This window comes from Anolis sagrei, chromosome 4, assembly GCF_037176765.1.
Source record: "Anolis sagrei isolate rAnoSag1 chromosome 4, rAnoSag1.mat, whole genome shotgun sequence".
Taxonomy (NCBI): Eukaryota; Metazoa; Chordata; class Lepidosauria; order Squamata; family Dactyloidae; genus Anolis; species Anolis sagrei.
Window position 1 is genome coordinate 110,008,574 of NC_090024.1, and position 24,134 is coordinate 110,032,707.

General features: G+C 38.8%; 1 protein-coding gene across 3 annotated transcripts in view; it reads right to left on the bottom strand.

Moving 5' to 3' along the window:
• DENND1B (DENN domain containing 1B) overlaps positions 1–24,134 on the bottom strand; it is a 247,935-nt gene that overhangs the window by 85,533 nt on the left and 138,268 nt on the right. For all 3 annotated transcript variants that reach the window (XM_060774564.2, XM_060774562.2, XM_060774565.2), the window contains 2 exons: positions 9,922–10,022; positions 2,842–2,887 (listed from right to left, as the gene is read on the bottom strand). In XM_060774564.2, the coding sequence (XP_060630547.2) occupies positions 2,842–2,887; positions 9,922–10,022 (147 nt within the window). The remainder of the gene's footprint in view (positions 1–2,841; positions 2,888–9,921; positions 10,023–24,134) is intronic.

Genomic DNA, 24,134 nt, shown 5'->3' on the forward strand with positions numbered 1-24,134 from the left:
TGATGTGGAAATTGTCTGGTTTGCCTACTCAGGAACATGCAACATATCATTGTCCCTCTTTAGGGGTCCCTTTCAAATCTATGATACTATATCTGTGTGTGTGTGAATCATATATATCTATCTATATCTATGACTGGGTGGCTTTTTGTCAAGGGGGCTTTGATTACATTTTCTTGCCCTGCTGAAGGGAGTTTGACTGGATGGCCTTAAGTATTTTCTGTTGGTCATGGGAGTTGGCCCCAATTTTGTCACTGGCGGGGTCCAGAATGCTCTATTATTGTAGGTGAAATATAAATCCCAGTAAATACAATGCCCAAATGTCAAGGTCTATTTGCACCAAACTCCATCTGTGTTCATATTTGGGCATATGGAATATTCGTGCCAAGTTTGGTCCAGATCCATCATTGTTTGAGTCCATGGTGCTCTCTGGATGTAGGTGAACTACAACTCCCAAGCTCAAGGTCAATGCCCACCCTTCTAGTGTTTTCTGTTGGTCATGGGAGTTCTTTGTGCCACTGTTGGTTCAATTCCATTATTGGTGGAGTTCAGAATGCTCTTTAATTGTAGGTAAACTATAAATCCCAGCAACTACAACTTCCAAATGAAAAAATCAAGGTTTTTGAGTGATGGTCATTCCTTGGGTTCATAGGTGTCTTGTGGCCAAATTTGGCGGCAATTCATCCAGTGGTTTTTGAGTTATGTTAATCCCACAAACTAACATTACATTTTTATTTATATAGACTATATTTATATCCCACCTTTCTCTACCCCGGAGGGGACTCAAGGTGGTTTACAAATATGCAATGACTTAACAACAATATACAGTTAAAATAACATGTAAATTAAATTAAAATAAGAAATTAAGTACATTAAAACATTATAAAATATTACTATCACTATAAAATCATACAATCTGTATTCATAATCCAGGTCATTCCGGTAGTCATTGCACATAATTCCAGTTAATCTATTGCACTATGGTTCTTCTCTAAAGGCTTGATCCCAGAGTCACAGTTTCACTCTCTTTCTGTAGGTCAGGAGGGAGGAGGCTGAACTAATATCGTTGGGGAGAGAGTTCCATAGCCAAGGGGCCACCACTGAGAAGGCTCTGTCTCTCGTTCCCACCAATCGCACCTGCGAAGAAGGTGGGACCAAGAGTAGGGCCTCCCTGGACGATCTTAATCTCCAAGATGTTTACACAATGCTTAGATGATGGAAAGAAATCATTGTTGGGGAATGTGCTGGTGGATTTAAAGGATGGTGGATTTCAGACCAACAATAGTAATTTGCTAAATGTATAAATGAAAGTTGCCTAATCAGAGACAGAATGCTACTGGATAAAAGCTGCTAGGAAGCAACTGCCTTTAGTCCTCTTCTCCTGCATATGAACTAAAAAACGCTTGATCACTACAGGGAATGGGATGTAGAACCAAGAGAATTATAGCAATTTGGAACCATTTTAACTGCCATGACTCAATTCTATGGATTCTTGGGATTTGTAATTTGTTGTGGAAACAGAGATCTCCATCTGAGAATGGTAAATAACTCACAAAACTACAAACTCCACAATTATGTAGCATTGAGCCATGGCAGTTAATGTGTCATCAAACTGTTATAATTCTGCAGTGTGGATACAGCCCAAAAGACATCTGGCTTGATTCTTAACCCAACCCCCCTTCACAATACCAATGCAATATTGAGTTGTTCATAAACAAAGGGTTTATGGACCTGTTTAACTCCAAGTAAGGTAGAGTATAATGGGTAGAATCATTCCAATCACATAAAAAAGCTCATATGATCTGAATACAGTCTGTGCCCTAACTTGTTCACGTTGGGAACAGAAAAAAACCCCAGAAACAATGCTGCACTACGTTACACCAAGTGTTAGACTCATGGATAATAAACTAGCAACTTTCTCAAACACCATTTTAAAGCACTCTCTCTGGAGAAAATGGTAGTTGGATTCAACATGTTTAGTGGAAAGGGGGAGTAAGTCCAGAGTCATTCACTTTCACTCTCCTCCTCTACAGTCTACTTAAAGGCTAAGCTTCTTAAACCAACCATTGGTCAGAAGCTGGTGCTCCTAACTAGTTCTTTTTTTCTTTCCAGTTCTACCCACATAGCCACACTGAAAACCTAGATGCTACTAAAGAACCTGTAAACAGAGAAAAAAATTACAAGGATTATCAGTTCTCCCTGTTGTGGTGATGATTTCCATCCATGCTAAAGTGGCTTGAAGAATGAAGGACAGAATGAATTGGGATTGACAGAGTGGCTTCTAAGCCTTTTCAGATGGAAAGTAGAAGTAAGTAGGAGATCAGATCATCTTTTCTATGGCCCCATCTATACTAACCAAAGTTCAGCATAAAGGAGGATCATCCCCATGGCAGTTAACTGGCATGCAGGGTTGATTCAGGATAATACTGGACAATGCATTGCCCTTCATAACTCTACTCTAATTTATGAATTTTACCACTGAATCTGAACTTTCCCCTGCCGTAGGGCCTGTGGAAACAGTTGGGCCATTTTCCAAACAGAACTGGACACAACTGTTCCAACTGTCATCCAGTGTTTTCCAGGCTTGAGTGTCTCAGGACATGGGATAGCAGTCCCTTTGCCCCCACTCTCCTCTAGCCACGACCCATGTTCACCATCACATGCCTTGATGTTAGCCAGAATGACAAGGTGCATAGAAAAGGGAGAGAGCAGTGGGGACTCCCTCCCATCTCCCCAGTAGCTGGCAGAGTGTCTACTGGGACTGTACTCAGGAACGATCTGGCACTACACATGTGTCTGTGAAGATCTGCCCTATGAACAAATGAAATGGGATATCAGACTGACCTCCATGAGGCTGAAGTGAACTCCAATCAAGTATGGCATTGGTGCACTGAAATAAAAGATACATATATAATAAATTACATGTAATAAAAACAATTAATTGTTAGAAAACGTAAATACAACATTTTTGCAATTTAATCCTATTTGTCATCTGTGCCATGCCACAAGAACATGGCAATTCCAACTCAAAATGAAGTCTATGTTCTTAACTTAGACAGCATTAAAATTGTTAATGTTAAAATCCTGCAGACTCAATGAACTAAGTGAAGTCTGAGAGAAGAAAATCTCAAATATAAAATCCAGTTATTAGCCATCATGATCCATCTGTCTCACAGAGTTGTAGCAAAGATTGATAGACAACAGAGAAGAAGCTGTGAGTGGTTTAAAACAGGGTAATGCAAACTTTTCAGTTGTTGTTGTTTATTCGTTCAGTCATTTCTGATTCTTCGTGACCTCATGGACCAGCCCACGCCAGAGCTTCCTATCGGCTGTCACTACCCCCAGCTCCTTCAGAGTCAAGCCAGTCACTTCAAGGATACCATCCATCCATCTTGCCCTTGGTCGGCCCCTCTTCCTTTTTCCTTCCATTTTCCCCAGCATCATTGTCTTCTCTAAGCTTTTCTGTCTTCTCATTATGTGGGTTAAGTACTTCATCTTTGCCTCTAAGATCCTTTCCTCCAATGAGCAGTCAGGCTTTATTTCCTGAAATATGGACTGGTTGGATTTTCTCACGGACCAAGGTGGTCTCAGAATTTTCCTCCAACACCACAGTTCAAAAGCATCTATCATCCTTCGCTCAGCCTTCCTTACAGTCCAACTCTCACATCCATAGGTTACTATGGAGAATACCGTTGTTTTAACTATATAGATCTTTTCGGTTAGGGGTGACATTTGCTTGTGAGTTTTCTGCCTGGGACACTATGCCAACAGAACATAGGGTAGAATCAGTGGTGCATGAAGCAGCAAACAGACTAATCCACCTACCCATCCCTTTCTTTCTCTCTACCATTTATTTCTCTCATTTCCTTTCTCCTTGTTTATTACTCTTTTGTGGAAGGAATACATCACTCTTGGTAACTAATGCTAGGAGAGACACACACTAGGCTTTCGAGGAACATGAGATCAGTCTGAGGATCACATGCTATTCCTTGATGTTCTAAAGTATTTTGAGTGGTCCTGCTGTAGATTAAACAGACCACCTTTCACTAAACAATTCATCTGCAATAATAGGCATCTGCCTATAGAACAGCCTGAGATCTCGTGATGATTTAAATAAAGAAATTGAGCTCCCTATGTGATCACATCATATGATTTCTATTCCATTGAAAAGTCTTACTTTTGCAATGGTGTGAGTTTATATCATCATCCCAGCAATAATATCTCATCTACAATTGTGCTGGAAGTGCTGCTTAATATTGCTGTCACCATGCATAGTCTTAAGGATATACGAGAACATTGATTAATGCTTGTTAAATTTAATACATTTTACATATGCCTCAGTATTCAGTATAGAATGGTTTGCAAGGTGGATCCCCCGATGACGCAGTGGGTTAAACCCCTGTGCCGGCAGGACTGAAGACCGACAGGTCGCAGGTTCGAATCCAGGAAGAGCTCGGATGAGCTCCCTCTATCAGCTCCAGCTCGTTATTCGGGGACATGAGAGAAGCCTCCCACAAGGATGATAAAACATCAAAACATCCAGGCGTCCCCAGGGCAACATCCTTGCAGATGGCCAATTCTCTCACACCAGAAGCGACTTGCAGTTTCTCAAGTCGCTCCTGACACAACAAAAAAAACAAGGTGGATTGTAACTTAATATTGTGATGTGGTTAAGAAATGTTGATTTTAGGGTTTTCTATGTAACGCAATTCAGGACAGCAATGCAAACTATATGCCTACAATTATGGTTTTGTTTCAGATATATATGACTTGGCTAATAGTCATCAGAAATACAAATTAATGGGTTGTCAAATGTAAAATTGATATTCTTTGTGCAAAACTATTAACAACAATATGCTGCGTAGTAGAGGGTCTATTGTTTCTCCTAATACTCTTCCAAATATATTTGAGCAGTTGCCTATATACCATAATGGTATGGCGTAGAGTACTTATTTCGCAAACTAAGGTCATAATCCTGCTCTCCATAGTTCAACAGATTGTGACTCTGCACCTTAATAGATTAGGGTGTTCAATAATATCCCTGTAAATATTGTTGGAACTCAATTTCCATAAGCTCTTATCAATGGTGAGGGACCATGGGACTTATAGTCTTACACCTGAAGAGCTATAGTTTCTCATCCGTATTCTAAACAGTGTGAAGAACCCATTTTCTGGTGACTCATAATAAGAACAGAAACATTTTTTGCCTAAATAGCATCACAATAATAAAAATGGAGTAAGGGCAGTGGTTAAGTGGTTAAGGTTGTGATACAGATCTGCACATCTTTGGCTTCTTTCCGTCCTTGCTAGTTATTTAAAGAGTAAAGACATCCTGTACACAACTAGAGGTTTCATTGAAAACTGACTCCTTCCCAAAGAGGACAGGATTACGACCAAACTGACTGAAAATAGAGTTGCCGTTAGGCACAATGCTTCGCAACCAGTATTTCTCACTAATATTATCAACCAGAAAAGATTGATATAATCTTTCTGGGAAGGTAAGAAGCCCCACAGAGCAAGTTTTCAGGACCACGGAGGGCTTCGGGGCAAATAAGAAGAAAGCACTCTTACCAGAATGAGTGCAGCATTGGATTTAGTTCCTGAAATGGTTACATGTACAGACACAGCTCTGTGCCTTTTATCTTTGTACAGCTTTATGTGAAGAGAGAAAAAAAATCCTCTAATAAATTTTGTGGAACAACACAAAAACAAAGTATTGCAAAAGCAACCAGACTTGATCAATGAAAATAAAACAAAAGTTGGGAGTCAATGTACTTTAAACAAGATGAATATGACTAGGATAGCATGCAGTTCATTTACAAGCAATACTTCCCTCAAATATTTGTATCTAATGTAGCCCTAGTAATGTGCTGACAGTTCGTTTTAACTTGTATTCAGATTTCATAGCAAATTGTAGAATGATAGATTCTAACTTAAAAGACTCAAACATTTTCAAAGAAGTAGCCATGTTAGTCTCTTGCAGCATAAAGCAAAAAAGGAAGAAAGGGAGAGAAAATAAAATGAGGCAGCATTTTTTTTGCATGAAATATTGTGGCTATAAACCCATTCTTTTGATAGTGCATCCAAAGAAGTGGGTTTATATCTATGGAAGTTTATGAAATCAATAAAAAAAACTTGTCAGGGTTTGTGACATTTCTCCTCTTTCTTTCTCCTTATTATTTCAGTTTCAAACATCTTCTACTATATAGGAAGCACTCTGGCCAGAGTATATCAGATTGAGTATAGGAAGTCCCTGAGTTACAAACAACTCATAGTTAAGAACAGAGTTGAGACAGGAGGAAGTGAGAGAAATCTACCCCTAGGAAGGGAAATTCACTCCTGAAAGAGTTATCATGGGGGGAAAGTATCTCAGCTGAAGCTTTATCATTAATCTTTGTTTCCAAGCCACATTTTTTCAAAGTCCCATTATTACAGGGACATAAAGTGAGGGTTTTTTTTTGTTTTGTTTTGTTTTGGTTTTTTTTTTTTTTGCTGTGTCAGGAGCGTCCTGTTGTGAGAGAATTGGCCGTCTGCAAGGACGTTGCCCAGGGGACGCCCGGATGATTTTTGATGCTTTATCATCCTTGTGGGAGGCTTCTCTCATGTCCCCACATGAGTAGCTGGAGCTGATAGAGGGAGCTCATCCGCCTCTCCCCGGATTCGAACCTGCGACCTGTCAGTCTTCAGTCCTGCCGGCACAGGGCTTTAACCCACTGCGCCACCGGGGGCTCCATAAAGTGAGGTGTAATCTTCTGAACAAAGGCACAGATGGCTAAACAAATACCACTGGGGTGTTAAATGCTAAAAATTATTTTTATTGGCGTTATATTTTCAAAATGTACCTGTTCCAACTTACATACAAATTCAACTTAAGAACAAACCTACAGAACCTATTGTCATGACAGCCATCCTGTTGTTCGTATCTTGGGACTGTCTCTATATGGCATCCAGTTCCTTTCTGAAATGTAAGAATGCTAATGATTTGCTCACCAACCCCCAATGGGATGCAAATGGGACTAGCTATCCAAAAATTATTCACAGAACAGCCACAATAGACTTAGCATTCCTTCACTGATTAATCGACAAAAGTTCTTCAGCAACCCTTTAAAGATTTTCTCCCTCATGGGAGAACATAGCTTACTTTTGGCTGCATTTATGCTTTTTCAACATCCACAGAATGGTCAAAACGACTTGAAGCCAAAGCTGGTAGATCTCTTCTATTCATTGTTGATATTCTTAAATAAATATTACTTTTTAAAGTTCACATCTCGTGCAGCTTGCCCTATGTTTTCCCAAACAGGTGCCCATTTTGATGGTATTGATTACCTGTCACTGCACAGTCTTTTGTGCTCAGATGCATGCGGCCAGCAAAATACAAGGGTCACAGGAGGGACTCAACAAGGGAATGACTTGCAACATAGGGAATGTGTGGTGGGACCAATTTATGTCCCTCATTCATGACATGCATCGTAGGCATCGATGACCTAACACCAGGTTCACCTGAGACACAGTGATACAGTATCATGAACCAGCATGAAGCTGTTGGTTAAAGCTGAGAGAGCCAGACTGAAATAAGCTGCAGGAAGGCTTTCAACAATTCAGTCAACTCTGAAAGCAAAACTTTTCTTCATAACACCTTAGGACTGACTCTTAAAATAATACACAATTTCCAGAGATACACAGTGCTTCATGCATATTACTGCTCACATTAGTAATCCTCACAACACGCATATTACTTCTCACATTCTTGTAGTGGCATATTCCTTCTAATTTGGAAATTTTAACAAAGTAGTTCGTATGGAAGATGCCACTTTGTGCATCAAATCTGCTACAATCCACATGCTAGTCAGCTTTTGTGGTTTAAAAAATATTCACAACTGATATGGAGATGTGGTCATGTCACAAAAAGTTACAGTCGCAGGCTTAAATTTAGACTCAGATATTAAACCCATCTCAGCCAATTTCTTATTAGATGGAATTGGGAAAGACATCCTATCTGCTTTCATCTCCCTTACATTTCATGAAAATCTTCCCCAAAGTCGATTTCTAAGAGGCTTCATGGAAGAAGGGTGAAAAAAAATAATCATAATAATAATGCTTTTTATTTTTTACTTGCCTCTCCTGATGACTCAAAGTCAAACCATATGAACATAAAATACATACAATAACAACAAAACAACAGCAATCTCCATCATTTTCTTATGAGCAGATTTCTAGTTGGAGATATCTTGGCCCAGATCTTGGTAATCAATATATTTTTCAGCAAACTGAGACAACCATTTTACACCAGCTTTTTGCCACTATATATTATTGTTGTTAGTAACAGCAGTAGCAGCAAAAGTCATTGTAGGAACTTGTAGGACATTGTGAAGTACAGAATCATATGTACACCTTTCTATTAATTTTTCATTGAGATAATGCTTATCAGTATTTCTACCTTAAAGTTGGGAGATGAAAGTTGGGAGATGAAAGCAAAAGAAAATTGGCTAACATAGTGACTCTCTATTGAAGGCGTTCAGTATCTAATCTATTGGTTTCCTTTCCATTCAGCTTAGAAGACTATAAAAAACACACACACACAAACACTTGCCTATGCTTCAAAAATGCTCAAATAAATGTGACAACAACATTGGGGACTGTACCAGAAGAGAATCCCAAGAAGGTCTTGCCCTTTGTGGTTACTTCACAGGCCACACTCATGGGCACTACCAGCTCTCTCCAATGGATAAACACCCCAGATGACTTTTAAGACTGAGTTGGTTGGTTTTAATTTAGACATATGCTTTTAACGAGTTAACTTTGAAAGTGTTTTATACAGCTAAGCAAACTTTCAGTATGGGACTCTACCAGGTGGATTCAGCTTACAATTTGGTAAACATTCAAAGAAGGTAGTGAAATAGAATAGCTAAAATAGGGATGCCACACTCATTTTCACTGAGGGTCACATCATCTTTATATGGTTGCCTTCAATGGACCATGGAATCTATGGAAGGAAAATCAAACTATAATTTTCTTTAACATAATTGCTGGTGGTCTTCAGTTTTTACCCAATCTGGGGCCCCTGATGTTATTGAATGACAACTCTCTTCACTATATAACATAGTTTTTGTTTCTCAGTTATAAATATCATTTCCTAATTGGTTCTATCATAAAAACAAGGGAAATATTTATCAAAATGCTAAAACTTTGTTTTTGTGGGACATCCTGCAGCACATTTTGTTATAGTTTCTCAATTACTATCTCACAGAGCAGGCGTCCTCAAACTAAGGCCCGGGGGCTGGATACGGCCCCCAAAGTAATTTACCCAGCCCTCGCTCAGTGTCAACCTAAGTCTGAAATTATTTGAAAGCACACAACAACAACAACAATCCTATCTCATCATGCCCACATTTTCCATTGAAATACTAATAAGTTTATATTTGTTAAAATTGTTCTTCATTTTAATTCTTGTATTGTTTTAAAGTGGTTTTGCACTACAAATACAGTATGTGTAGTGTGCATAGGAATTCATTCATGTTGTTTTCAAATTATAATCCGGCCCTCCAGCAGTTTGAGGAACTGTGATCTGGCCCTCTGTTTAAAAAGTTTGAGGACCCTTGTCATAGAGTCTCAACCAATTCAACATAGTTAGTGGCAGCCACAACAATCAAGTTTCCTGAGTACTATAATAACTACTTTCAAAGTAAGTACCACACAATTAAACAGGAAATAACACTTTTAAACCAGGAACAATTTTTTTCTCTTTTTCTAATTTTGTTACATAATGTTATCTGTCATGCAAACTGGGGATAAAGGGAGTACAGGAGTTGTAATCCAGCAACTGGAGGGCCGCATGAAATGACATGGCATGCCAAAATACCTACAGGTTTTGAGTTTGTCACATGTGAGCAAAAAAGCATGAATAATGTATATTTGTCATCTTACCAGCAGTAATCCAGGAGATGTGGAGGAAGAACTGGGATGTATATGTGTTGCCAATACATTGGATATAGCAATGAAGCAGACCCATGAACACAAGCAGTTAACTATAAATAAAACAAGACAAATAATTGAAAATGAATGATTGAAAAAAAGGTCTTAAAATGCAGGATAAATTCCAAAAAAAGGAAGTTCATAATACAATTGATAGAGATATATAAGCGGTATCTGCATAAAATACCAAATCTATGTGAAACAATATAAAAACAATACCAACATAATTATCCACTTCTTCTCAAGAATGGGAGTATGCAAAGAAAGGTTCAATTCTCCCCAGTCTTCAAACTTGGCTGCTGTGCTTACATTTCTCTAATACTACAGTGTAATTTATGCTATTTTTCTAATCCAAAGAGTGTGCATGCATGCTTAAGTGCATCTCTTTTGGCAACTTATCTTTCTTAGAAGAAGGTGCTTATGGAATATGTACAGATCCAGCAGATTTTTAATAGCCATACACTCTTGTTCAGTTACCATGTAACAGAAGCTCAAGATCATTTACATAAAAATTAAAGCCAACATCTGTAATAGCTAAATGGGACAAGTGGAGATGGAAATCCATTAAACAACATTTCCATATCGTAATATATTAAACATATGAAGGAATAAAATGTATACCTAATGTAGATATAGTTTCGCAGAGTTTTGGAAATAGCTTTGTGAGGAACAATCACATACAGGTTCACTGTTTCAAGTCAACATGCACAAGACCAGAGCCTAAAACCATAAAGGGATTGTCCTAGCAGCACGGCTTTTAACTCTTTGGTAATTTGACAATATTTAAATATTTAGGGTCAAGAGAAACATGAAGTTTGACATGGAGAATTTTATGTAGCATGGACTATATTTTTTGTATATACGCATTACTTGGATTTGATGAGAACGATGCTGGCATTCATTAAAAAGTTGACATGATAAAGGGAAAAAAGTTCCTTTGTTTGCCAAATAATGCAGCCCAAATTGTGGATGTATGATTTCAGACACTGAGAAATGATAATCAGCTACCTTTTTTTTTTGTCAAAAAGCAATTTTCAGTTTTTGCTGTGTTAAACCTTCTTAAGGAAACAGATTGTGTTTGAAAGGTTCAGAGAGAAAGCAAAGAAAAGACTTAGTTTGCATTTTGATATTTTGATGAACCAAAGTATTTAAAATGGCTAGGCTTTGTGTGGTAGACAGAAAGCATCTTTATGATCAGTGTTGATGTGAGAGCTCATACTTCCCACAGCCAATATTTTACCTTCTGTAGACATTCACCAGATATTTTAATAAACAAGAATGCCTCTAGACCATGGCCATATAGCCCGAAAAAAACCTACAACAACCCAGTGATTCCGGCCATGAAAGCCTTCCACAATACAACGTAAATAAAATTTATTTGCAAAAATTTCCTCTTTGCTTAAAACTAGACAGAGATCCTACTTCATAGGAATACTCTTCCTCCTCTTTCACAAAGTACTTTAGGAAGGGTCCAATAAAGCAGGGCATTTTAGCTTCGTGATTTAGTAATTTTGAGGGCACTGCACATTATAATGAAGCATCAGGACAATGGCTACATGAGGATTATCATGTTGATGATCCTAGGTATTTTCTCAAGTAAATTAGAGGCTGGAACATTAACTCCAAAGCCAGCAATGAAAATGAGCCAATACTATACATAAAACCACTACAAATAGTTAAAGAGGTAAGTGTTACAAACGGTGCAAAATTTAAGAATAGAGAGAGCAATTAAAGCTATAAATACAACTCTTTAAGAATGGAGAGAGCAATTAAAGCTGTAAATATGACTCTTTCGGTCAGAAGACAGAAAAAGGTGACATATTCCTCCAGAAAAGCAAGACCATACACAGCTATTTTACAAGTTACGGGAATAAAAAAAAATCCTCTTGCACATATTATCGAGTGTTCTTAATTCTGAGAAGCCAAATTATATTAATGGTATAACTTGACCTAGAACAAAATATTATTATTATTATTATTATTATTATTATTATTATTATCTTTATTTGTACCCCGCTAGCATCTCCCGAAGGACTTGATGAGGCTTACACAGGCCAAGGCTTCAATAAAACAACAGCATAACAAATACACAACTTAAAGCAAATCAAAACATTAAAGCACTAACAGAAACAACAAAAACAATACATCATAACACAACAGAACTAGGGCCGGGCCAAATGTAATGGGTACAGATTAAAAAGTGCTGGGTGTGACAGGTGGTATGTCGGATTTTAGGGTAAGTGCAGTGTGCAGTCAATCTTAAAACTCTGATAAAGTGCTTCTGGGACATATTGCTGGAGTTTTCCTATTCTGGAGAGGCACATCGGAACAGGCAGGTCTTCAAGCTCTTCCTAAAGACTGCCAACGTAGGGGCTTGTCTGATGTTTTTGGGGAGGGTGTTCCAAGATATTAACTTGTACTTGCATCTTTCAATTTACAAGTTCTTTTCATTATAGAAAAAATGCCAGAAACTATCAGAAATACTACATATAGATTAGATCTCATTTTTCAAGTCGCCATAAAATGGACACATCAGTCTGTATACAACCAGTTATCTATTTTGTATTTTCGACTTCTACTTATATCCTATAGTATATTTCCTTGTGTAAGTATTGACTAGGCCTACTGATTCAATAGATATGTTCCTCTTGGAACTAACAAACAAATTTACGTATCAGGAATAGGCAGGATTTGTTTTACTTTTAGTTTGTGTCAGAATTGAATACTTTGTTCAAAAGGGACATTTCATAGCAAGTTGGTCCTAAGGCACATTATAGCAAGAAGAAGGAGGAGGAGAGGGAGAGGGAGGAGGAGGAGGAGGAGGAGAAGAAAGTGCTACCATAAAGTTTTCCCTTTACTGCGGTAAGTCATCACTTGATGAAAAATCATCATCATCATCATCATATTTAATTACTTATTAATCACCCTCCATCTGAGAATGCTCTAGGCAATTTACAGCTAAATTGTAAAAGATAAAATACGTACATACAGAAATTAAAAATTATCAGAGATCGAATGCTCTAGTAAAAAGCCAGGTCTTAAGTGCTAGAGTAAAAGGTCCTAAGTCACGCATGGCTCTCAAATAGGGTGGCAAGGAATTCCATAAGGCAGGGGCAGAAATAGAAAAAGCCCTGCGTCTGGTCCTTTCCAAGTGCACTTCTCTAGGACCCGGTATATAGAGTAAGTCACGTTGGGCTGGTCGTTGCGACCTCCAATTATGGGAGAAGGAGAGGCGGTCCCTAACGTACGATGGACACTGGCCGTAAAGAATTTTAAAGGTCAGAACTAACATCTTATACAGACCACGGTACTCAATTGGAAGCCAATGTAAATGTTGCAGCACTGGTGTTATATGGCATTTCATGGGCGTTCTTGTGAGTAACCTGGCTGCCACATTCTGAACAATACGGAGCTTTCTGGTCGTGGACATAGGATGGCCAACATACAGGGTGTTGCAGTAGTCCAGCCTAGACATGACCGTGGCATGGATGACAGTTGCCAGAGCCTCGTCAGATAGGTAGGGTGCCAGTTGCCTCGCTTGTCGTAGGTGGAAAAAAGCCTGTTTGCTGGCAGCAGCGACCTGAGCTTCCATTGTCAGCTGCGAATCCAGGACAACACCTAAGCTCTTAACAGTGGTCGATGGAGATAGGGAGGCACCATCGAAGGTGGGTTACTGATGAGTCAGACCGGCTAGGCGGCCATGCCAGAGAATCTCAGTCTTCGCCGGGTTCACCTTCAGTCTGCTAGCACTTAGCCAGTTCGACAGAGCCTCCAGACATAGGGTGAAATTGTCAGGAATTGATGTTGCTCCAGGCTCCAGGCGTAGAAAGAGTTGGGTATCGTCCGCATATTGGTAGCAGTCCAGGCCGAATAAATAAATAAATAAATAAATAAAACATAAAAAATGTTTCTTCTCCAGACTCTTCTAAAAACTGGGAAACTGTTTCATGGGAGATAAAGCCTTGTTCCCACTGTTTCTAACATTCTGGCAGTGACAAATATTGAGACGCCTCCAAAATTGTTGAAGTAACAATAGAATTGCATTCAAATTAGCTTTCCAAAATATAACTTTCCCATTCTTGAAAACAGAGAATTACTATAGTGTTTATTAGGGATGTGATGCTTAAGTAAAATACTCAGGAGCCCACAGGAAAGCAATAGTTTGTCTCCTGTGATTCCTAGGCCTGTTATTCCCATGAAAGGAGGAAGTTACCAGTTACCAAGCACCTGAACTGAATGGTTTGAATCTGATCAAGGAAGCTCACATACTCCTAACAGATGTTCATACCTAGTGCTTTAAAATGCTTTCATTTAAACAGTGATATGAATAGCAAATCCAGGATATCTCAGAGTGCTTTGCTTGCATTTCAGAACTATCCCATGATTTGTGTGACACATTTCTGGCATAAATAACCAATAAAGAAAAAGAAGATCCTTTTAAATATACTCTGTGTGTGCGTGTATATATATCAGCTGAAAAACAACAGGCTCCGCTTTTCTGCACTTTATCCTCTTCACCCAGATTAAGCTAGCAGGATTAAATATGGAAAAGAAGAAGTCCCGAAAGCTCCTGAGGGATATCATTAGGGCAAATTGCCAAAGAATGAAACATGAGCCAGTCGGAAGGGGCTGGAAGATGCAGTAATACCAAGGGACTTGAATGTTTGACAGTTGGAGCTTCAGTAATGTGTGAACTGTGGGTTACAGCATCAAGAGACTCTGTTCACTGACACACGGAATGTCACTATTGACCACCGAACTACCCAGGCTTGACAGCTATACTACACATAGCGGAGATGTCATAATTCCAGTTAAACTGCACATTTGCTTCCTTTTTTTTTTTTTTTGCCAAACACTTGTAATTTTAAAGAGCACCTTATATTACCCAACTGCCATTTTAATTACAATATTGTTTTTTGTTTTGTTTGATTAACGTATAATTTAAAGTTTCAGCAAATAAACAACCTGCCATTCTCAGAATATTTCTTTCCCTGTATGAATTTCTAATTATACTGTATTGCTGTATAATTTCTCTATATGCTTATATGCTGTATAATTTCTCTATATGTTTATGTCTGCTCTCGGAAGCTAAACAGGGTCATCCCTGCTTAGAACTTACATAGGAAACTATCCATGAATGCTACATCTTGTAGGCTATATTTTAGAGGAGGAAACTGGCCAAAACCCCTTTGAGTATTCCTTGCTTAAGAAGGTCCTGTGAAATGCTTGGGAACATTTTAAGTAAACAAATCAGTTGAAAGCACATAATAATAATAATAATAATAATAATAATAATAATTTATTTGTACCCCGCTACCATCTCCCCAAGGGACTCGGTTCGGCTTACATGAGGCCGAGCCCGAACACAATAATACAAGCAAAAATCACAACAATACAAGCAATTAAAATAAAAAGCATAAACAATAAACATATAACATTATCAATAAGACAACATACAATTAAAAACTGTGGGAAGGCCAAATGTAAAATTAAAATAGGAAATAATGCTGAAACATGGACGAAAAGGTGATAGTGGCGTTTGTGGAAAGACATACGAGCAGACCTAAAAATGTAAAGTGCTTTAGAAGGACAAAGTGCTAAGGGATCATTATTCCGGGAAGGCACACTGGAACAACCATGTCTTCAAGTTCCTCCTGAAGACTGCCAGAGTTGGAGCCTGCCTGATGCCCTTAGGGAGTGAGTTCCAGAGTTGAGGGGCTACCACCGAAAAGGCCCTCTCTCTCGTCCCCACCAATCGCGCCTGCGATGCTGCGGGATCGAGAGCAGGGCCTCTCCAGATGAACGAAGAGATCATGTGAGTTCGTATACAGAGATGCGGTCATGCAGGTAGGCGGGTCCCAAACCGTTCAGGGCTTTGTAGGTAAGAAACATTGAATTGGGTCCAGTAAATGAATGGCAGCCAGTGGAGCCCCTTGAACAGGAGGGATGCCTGCTCCCTGTAAGAAGCCCCAGTTAACAACCTGGCTGCCCCCGTTGGATCATCTGAAATTTCAGGGCCATTTTCAAGGGCAGCCCCACGTAGAGAGCATTGCAGTAATCCAATCTAGAGGTGACTAAGGTGTGGACCACTTTGGCCAGATCCGCCTTCCTAAGGTATGGTCGCAGTTGGCGCACGAGTCTTAGTTGTGCCAAGGCCCTCCCAGCCACCACTGAGGCTTGAGCCTCAAACGTAAGTGAAGAATCCAGGAGGACCCTCAAACTGTGGACCTGTGATTTCAGGGAGAGTGCAACCCCATCCAATACAGGTTGCCACCCTATACCCCGGTCCAGTTTACGATCGACCAAGAGGACCTCTGTCTTGTCAAGATTAATCTTCAGCTTGTTCGTCCTCATCCAGACAGCCACAGCGGTCAGGCATTCATCTAGCACTCGAGGGGCTTCTTTGGAATTCGGTGGAAAAGAGTAGTAGAGTTGTGTGTCATCTGCATAGAGATGGCACCCAACTCCAAAACTCCGGATGACCTCTCCCAGCGGTTTCACATTCATTTCTCTGATCCTCACATACAGGTGAACTACAAATTGAAATATTAAAAATTTCATCATAATGCCATGGACATGGAATAAATATGCACTGCCTTCTTCAGACCTCCTTACAATTAAGATGCTATAGACATCTTTAATCCTTTCCTATACTGTGAAATAGATAAGGCTCTCTGGGTGGATCACAACCTAGAGATTGCTTTACTGAACTGGGTGACAAAGATTTCAGGTCAAGATGTCTGAAGATTGTGCCCCTATAGGATATTTAATAAGCAAACAAGTTGTTGTTAATTACTGTTATTGTTATTATGTTTATTTTTACCCCGCTTTTTCTCTCCACAAGGAGATTTAAAGCGGCTTACATTAAAACCATTTCAATACAATTTAAAATCTACAAATATACAAACATTAAAACAGAATTACGTATCATTGGTATGAAAAAAATTCAGCTAAAATCCATAAAAATATTCAAAACTAAATACTACAGCACACCCTGACTTGATCTTAAAAACCTTCTTCCTCAAAGTTACCTTTGAAAAATCACAAACATAAATGTATTACTTCAAAAATCAAAATCACAGATGGATTTTAACATAACTTCAATATAAATAAACTGTGTTATGTTAATTATTCTCTAACCTTTTTTTGTCAAAAATCACATATTATGAATTGCATCCCATATTCCAACAAATATGGAAAATAAAACTTACAGATTTCAAATGCTCAAGATATATCCCAATTCCCAAGAAAGGTAAATAAAAGACCATTGTATTAATTTCACATGCAAGCAACGTGATGTACCAAATTCTGCAAAGATTCAGAGTGAGGAAAGGAAGAGGTACCAGGGATCATATTACAAACATATATTTATGGAGTACACTAAAGCACTTCAGAAGAAAGTCAGTCAATGCTTTATAGATTACAGCAAACTCTTTGATTTTATAGATCATTAAAAATATGGATCACAAACTGATAAATTACTCCTAAAGAAATGAATGTGTCACAACATTTGGTTGTGAATCTGTAATCCAGAAAAAAAGGTTATCACCAGGACAGAAGAATGGAGATGTTTTTAATTGGCAAAGGGATGAGGATGCCATATATATAAGTTTTATGCTGAATGTTTCAGAAGAAAGAGGCATAAAAACTGGTTGAAGGAACATCAATAACTTAAACCAGGGGTCCCCAAACTAAGGCCCACGGGCCGGATACGGCCCTCCAAGGTCATTTACCCGGCCCTTGCTCAGAATCAACGTATGTCTGAAATGACTTGAAAGCACAGAACAACAACAACAATCCTATCTCATTATCCAAAAGCAGGCCCACATTTCCCACTGACATGCTAATAAGTTTATATTTGTTAAAATTGTTCTTTTAAATTATTGTATTGTTTAAGTGTTTGTTTTGTTTTGTTTTAGGTTTTTTTGTACTACAAATATGTACAGTGTGCATTCATGTTTTTTTTCAAATTATAATCCGGCCCTCCAACAGTTTGAGGGACTGTGAGTCCATTACCATTCTGCTACTTTCTGAATACAAGACAATTGTTTTTCAAATGTGCTAAACTAATGTGCTAAACATCCTAGTTTCAAATAAGTGGAAGGCACTAAACATATTCTGGAGCTAAAAAATAAAGGTAATAAAAAGTAGCAGTGAAGACAATTTAGGATTGAAATACAATGAGCAATTGAGAGTTATTAAGATACGCCTGCTGAACTGAACATTTATAATTATTGTTACACTTTCTAACCAAAACTGTCAATGCCCTAGGCTGATAGAGCAATGTCAAATCTCCCCTATATGAAACTTCAGTTCTTTACATGAAATCTGGGCTACTACCACTGATCTGGATTTACCATTTCAGAATGCAAGTGAAGATTAATTTATGCTCCTTCATTAAAAAAGAAATCTACCCTATATATGGTGACCTTAGGCAAATCATGTACTCTCAGGCTTAGAGGAATTTATTTATTTCTCGTGTCAGGGCAGCCAGGGCTTAGAAGAAGGCAATGGCAAACATTTTCTGAATAAATTTTGCCAAGAGGAGTTCACCATAAGTCAGAGTCTGTTTGAGGGCTCATCATAACCACACTGACTACTCTAAAGCCTTTGACTGTGTGGATCATAACAAATTGTGGCAAGTTCTTGGTGGGATGGGCATACCAAGTCACCTTGTCTCTCTCCTGAGGAATCTGTACAAGGACCAAGTAGCAACAGTCAGAACTGACCACGGAACAACAGACTGGTTCAAGATTGGGAAAGGCGTACGGCAAGGCTGCATACTCTCACCCAACCTTTTTAACTTGTATGCAGAACACATCATGCGAGGATGTGCGGGGCTTGATGAATGCAAAGCTGGGGTAAAAATTGCTGGAAGAAACATTAACAACCTCAGATATGCAGATGACACCACTCTGATGGCCGAAAGCGAGGAGGAGCTGAGGAGCCTTCTAATCAAGGTGAAAGAAGAAAGCGCAAAAGCTGGGTTGCAGCTAGACATAAAAAAAAACAAGATTATGGCAACAAGAATGATTGACAACTGGGAAATAGAGGGAGAAAACATGGAGGCCGTGACAGACTTTGTATTTCTAGGCACAAAGATTCCTGCAGATGCAGACTGTGGCCAGGAAATCAGAAGACACTTCCTTCTTGGGAGGAGAGCAATGTCCAGTCTCGATAAAATAGTAAAGAGTAGAGACATCAGACTGGCAACAAAGATCCGCCTGGTCAAAGCCATGGTATTCCCTGTAGTAACCTACGGATGTGAGAGCTGGACCTTAGGGAAGGCTGAGCGAAGGAAGATCGATGCTTTTGAGCTGTGGTGTTGGAGGAAAGTGCTGAGAGTGCCTTGGACTGCAAGAAGATCCAACCAGTCCATCCTCCAGGAAATAAAGCCCGGCTGCTCACTGGAGGGAAGGATACTAGAGACAAAGTTGAAGTACTTTGGCCACATCATGAGGAGACAGCAAAGCCTAGAGAAGACAATTATGCTGGGGAAAGTGGAAGGCAAAAGGAAGAGGGGCCGACCAAGGGCAAGATGGATGGATGGCATCCTTGAAGTGACTGGACTGACCTTGAGGGAGCTGGGGGTGGTAACGGCCGACAGGGAGCTCTGGCGTGGGCTGGTCCATGAGGTCACGAAGAGTCGGAGACGACTGAACGAATGAACAACAACAACAACCACTGATCTGGATTTACCATTTCAGAATGCAAGTGAAGATTAATTTATGCTCCTTCATTAAAAAAGAAATCTACCCTATACATGGTGACCTTAGGCAAATCATGTACTCTCAGGCTTAGAGGAAGGCAATGGCAAATCTTTTCTGAATAAATTTTGCCAAGAGGAGTTCACCATAAGTCAGAGTCTGTTTGAAGGCTCATCATAACCACACATTGCACTTTTCACATTAACCTGATTTTATTTTGTCTAGAGTTATTTTTATTGTTAGGGAAAGGATCAGTTAGGAATATGCAATCACATGAGCCAGAGTCCCATTTTCAAGTTAAGGGAAGCTTCAGGAACAATTAAACCTCAGGATGTGGAAAGAAGATTGCCCCAAAACAGGAAAACACTAAAGGTGCTACTAATATTTGAAAATGTGTGGGACTTACAAAAGAAATACAAAATTATTGTAATCTTCACAACATTCAGCAAGAGAAGGCAATCATGCTCAATTTAAAATAATCCTTGCCTTTTCAGTACTTCCAAATCAGACATTTGTACAGTATCTTACATGGCAGTTTAGCATTAACAGAAGACATGAATGGTTATGAAGAAGCGTAATTCAAATTAACTAAGGGTCTTCTGTCAAAAGTATATAATTTATTGATACATAATGAAAAGAAAGAAGGAAAGGCTTAGTAGGCTTATGGTTACAAGGAACTGTAATTGCAATGATGAGATATCACAGAAAAGTGAAAGAACATATTCAAGAATGAACTACAGTACTTGATTCTCAACCAATTTAAGTGAAATCTATTATGAAGTTTTATAGAAATCGTTTCCTACCCAAGGTAGATCAAGAAAATGCAGTAAGAATATTTTCAGAACTTGTCCACTGTGTCTGAACTCAGATGACACGGATATCTGTTGGGACTGCCCTAGCATTAAGGCTTACTGGAATAGTATAAAAGCTATTGTTCAAAACATATCACTCAGAATTGTACAACTAATTGGATTTCACTTCCCTATGAAAGATGATAAAGTCTGAAGAGAGCGCCATGAGGAATAGCCAACCTATTAATGGCAGAAAGAATGTATGCTGCCAGTAAATACAAAATTTGGAGGGACCAGGTCTGTACAACATATGACCCATGGGCCTGCAAAACATATGGTGGGCTGACCAAGTCATTAGTGTGGCCTGCCGAGCAGTCCCGTCCCGTTCCCCCCCCCCCCCCCCCAACACACACACACCCAGGGAGGAGGAAAGTGGATTGATCTTCTGTATCTGTCACTCTCGTATCTAAGAAACAAATGACATGGGGAAAAGTTCAGAATAAAAAAGCTTGGACTTTGTTTGATATGAGGACTAGTAAAAACTACTGTATCAAACTGTGACTTTGTCAAAATATGATGAAGTACAGGCTGTTTGGATGTAAAAGAAAATAGGACCATGTTGCTCACTATAGTTATTTATTCACATACATAAGGAAACCCTTTGGTCTATTGAAGTAGACGCTTTTACATGTCTTCTTCTCCAAGTCATTTTTGTGTTATGATGACACTGTTATAGGTTTTCTTTAGTAAATAAAATCTGCTTTTATATTTTACCTACTTGGGAACTGCGATTCCCCTTGGGCACCTGTGCCCCATTCTATGTTGTGCTGGTCATAGTCCGTAATAAATCATTGATTGATTGATTGATATAGGTTTTCTTGGCAGAATTTGTTCAGAAGAGGATTGCCTTTGTCTTCCTCTGAGGTTGAGAGAACATGCTTCTCAAAGTTCACCCAGTAACTTCCCATGGCTCTGCGGGGATTTGGACCCTGGTCTTCTTGTGCCCTAGTCCAATACTCAAACCACAACACTATGCTGGCTTTCTTTATATCTCTATTACGAATAAAAAAATTAGACAATCCATCTACCCAAGAATGTAATTCTTTTTAAAAAGACGAAAGCGAAAAGAAAACACGGTCTAAGCCACAAGACAACATCATACATTCCTGTCCAGTCTTAAAAGCAATTCAAAAGCCTAGCCACATGACAATCTCAAAATCTGCTCTTCCTCTCAGCCTTACATTTATGATCTGAAATCAATTTCTTATTTTTATAATTTTTATAATTGTTTACACTCAATTTGAATCTCCATATTCCCATTCTTAGCGGTGATCAGATGCTCGCAGACCACATATTCATAAAATATGTTTAGTCAATGTTTAACCAACATAAACTAGAATTGTTGTTGTCATGTGCATTCAAACCCGGGGGGGGGGGGGGGCTAAATTTAAAGTTAATGGTGGGGGGGCGGGTAAATGACCTTGAGGGGCCGCATCCAGCCCGCAGACCTTAGTTTTTACATCCCAGGTCCAGCTGAACCCATGTAGTATACCTTGTGTTTTTCTTGAATAATAACTAAAATATCACACTATTTTGGGTGCTAATGTGTTTTTATTAACTGAAATTTTTGCATCTTCATCATGTTGCATATATTATATACCTTAAGTGGTAATAATGTCAAATAAAGGAATTTCAATGCCAGGTTGAAGCACAACAAAATGTGCACATACTATAGACAAATATTTTTAGGGAAAAACTATCAATAGTTCTAGGAAACTAATGTATTGTGGTTTTCATAGATTAATATCCGTTGTTCATACCTCTTAGGACTTGTACTGCAAAACCTACTTTTTATTATATGTAGTTACTATGAACAATTCAATGTATTTGTATAACTATGCTGTGCACATGAGACTGACTTTTTTTCCCAAACAAAACATTTCCATGTGAGATCTCTGTGAAGTTATTAGGAATCATTTTCTATGGCCTGTATTCCTACCATTTCTCCTAATTTAAGCTGTCTGCATTTCCACTGGACCAAAATCAATCCTTGGCTATTTATAATACAACTGATTGAATTGTTCAATAAATCTCATTTGCTAGCATTTTGAGAGTGGGCTGAGATTTGCAATCCACCAATTCAAAAAAATAATAACCTAACAGCAAGGATGCCTAGAAACAAATGCCTGCTAGATATGAGAAGGAAAAATGATACTGAGAAAAGCAGACCTTTGGGGATCACTCTTAGCACAAAGCACAAGGGCTGCCATTGTTGATATTATTATACTTGTCAAAAGCATTTGATGTCATTGTTCAATGTATTCTACAATGCTGTCAAGTTTTGAGCGGGAGTGTTTTTGTCTGATTCCCCCCCTAACCTGACAAGACACTTTACTGCTAGCGACTGTGTGGTTTGATGGTGGATACACAGTAGCTTGCCATCAAGATAACTCCACTGAGTATGACTTGTATTTCTAAAAGGGACACCTGAGCAGGACTGGAATTGCAAGCCTCTGGCAGAGACGGAGCAGTGTAAGGAAAGATGATGTAAGGGAGACAAAGTGATGGTTTCGTGATACAGAAGTTAGACAAAACCATGGGAGTTGCAGATCTATCCTCTTCTGCCATGGGATTCTCAACTCAGGGTACTGAAGTCTAGAAGCAACACTACAGTGCTAAAGAAACACTGACTTAAACTAATAGAAATAATATGTTAGAAAATATGTGTTTGTTTATTTTTATTTACTTTATTTTTACTCTTTTGGGAAATGGCATTCATAACCTTTTAGAGAACACCTTTTGGAGATCATCACTTTTTAGAAAACCATGATTTCAGAGAAGAGCCAAAAACCCTCTGGAGTAGAAACTTCTCTTGTGGTATGCAACCAAATATAATTATGCTAGGCAATGGTTACAGCTGTTAGACTGAATAACCTGTTATGTCTGATCTGTTAGGAAAACAGAGATTTTGCCAGTGCGTTACAAATCAGGAGTGCTTTAGAAGTGTTTTTCAGTGCTCCAAAATATATACATACTCTCTCATAAAACAACTTGTTTTATATCATGCACTCAAGAGATAAAAAATGAAGGAGACTTGGATAAAAAATAACATATTTGGTTTACTCACAACCTTAATGTGTTCAGCATACACAGGTACAAAAACTTAGCAATCCTGTTTCAGATACCATATGTTTGTGATCATTCTCTGTGCCATCTGGCCAGGGAAATTCTCTTATAACAAAACAGCTATCAACAGGTCACATAGTCAAAAGGAGAGACAGAGAGAGCATGTGATCTGCAACCACTTCTGTAACTTCTCAGGAACCATAGAGTAAAGGAAGCTGCATACCAGAACATACATACAGGAAACAGTAAGCGCCAGGTTCATAGATAAACACTGAAAAACACAGCAGAAGGGACTTAAAAAGCCAGAAAACAGAAATTACATTACAGCGCATGTGCAAACCACATATATACACAAACATACATATATACACCAACCACCATACACACACTCATACACACACAAAAAATCACATATACACAGACTGGGTCACATTAGTGAAATGGTGTAGTGAAATGGTATTCCTTACTGTACATTAAATGGCAAAATAGAGCCCCCGGTGGCGCAGTGGGTAAAACCCCTGTGCCGGCAGGACTGAAGACT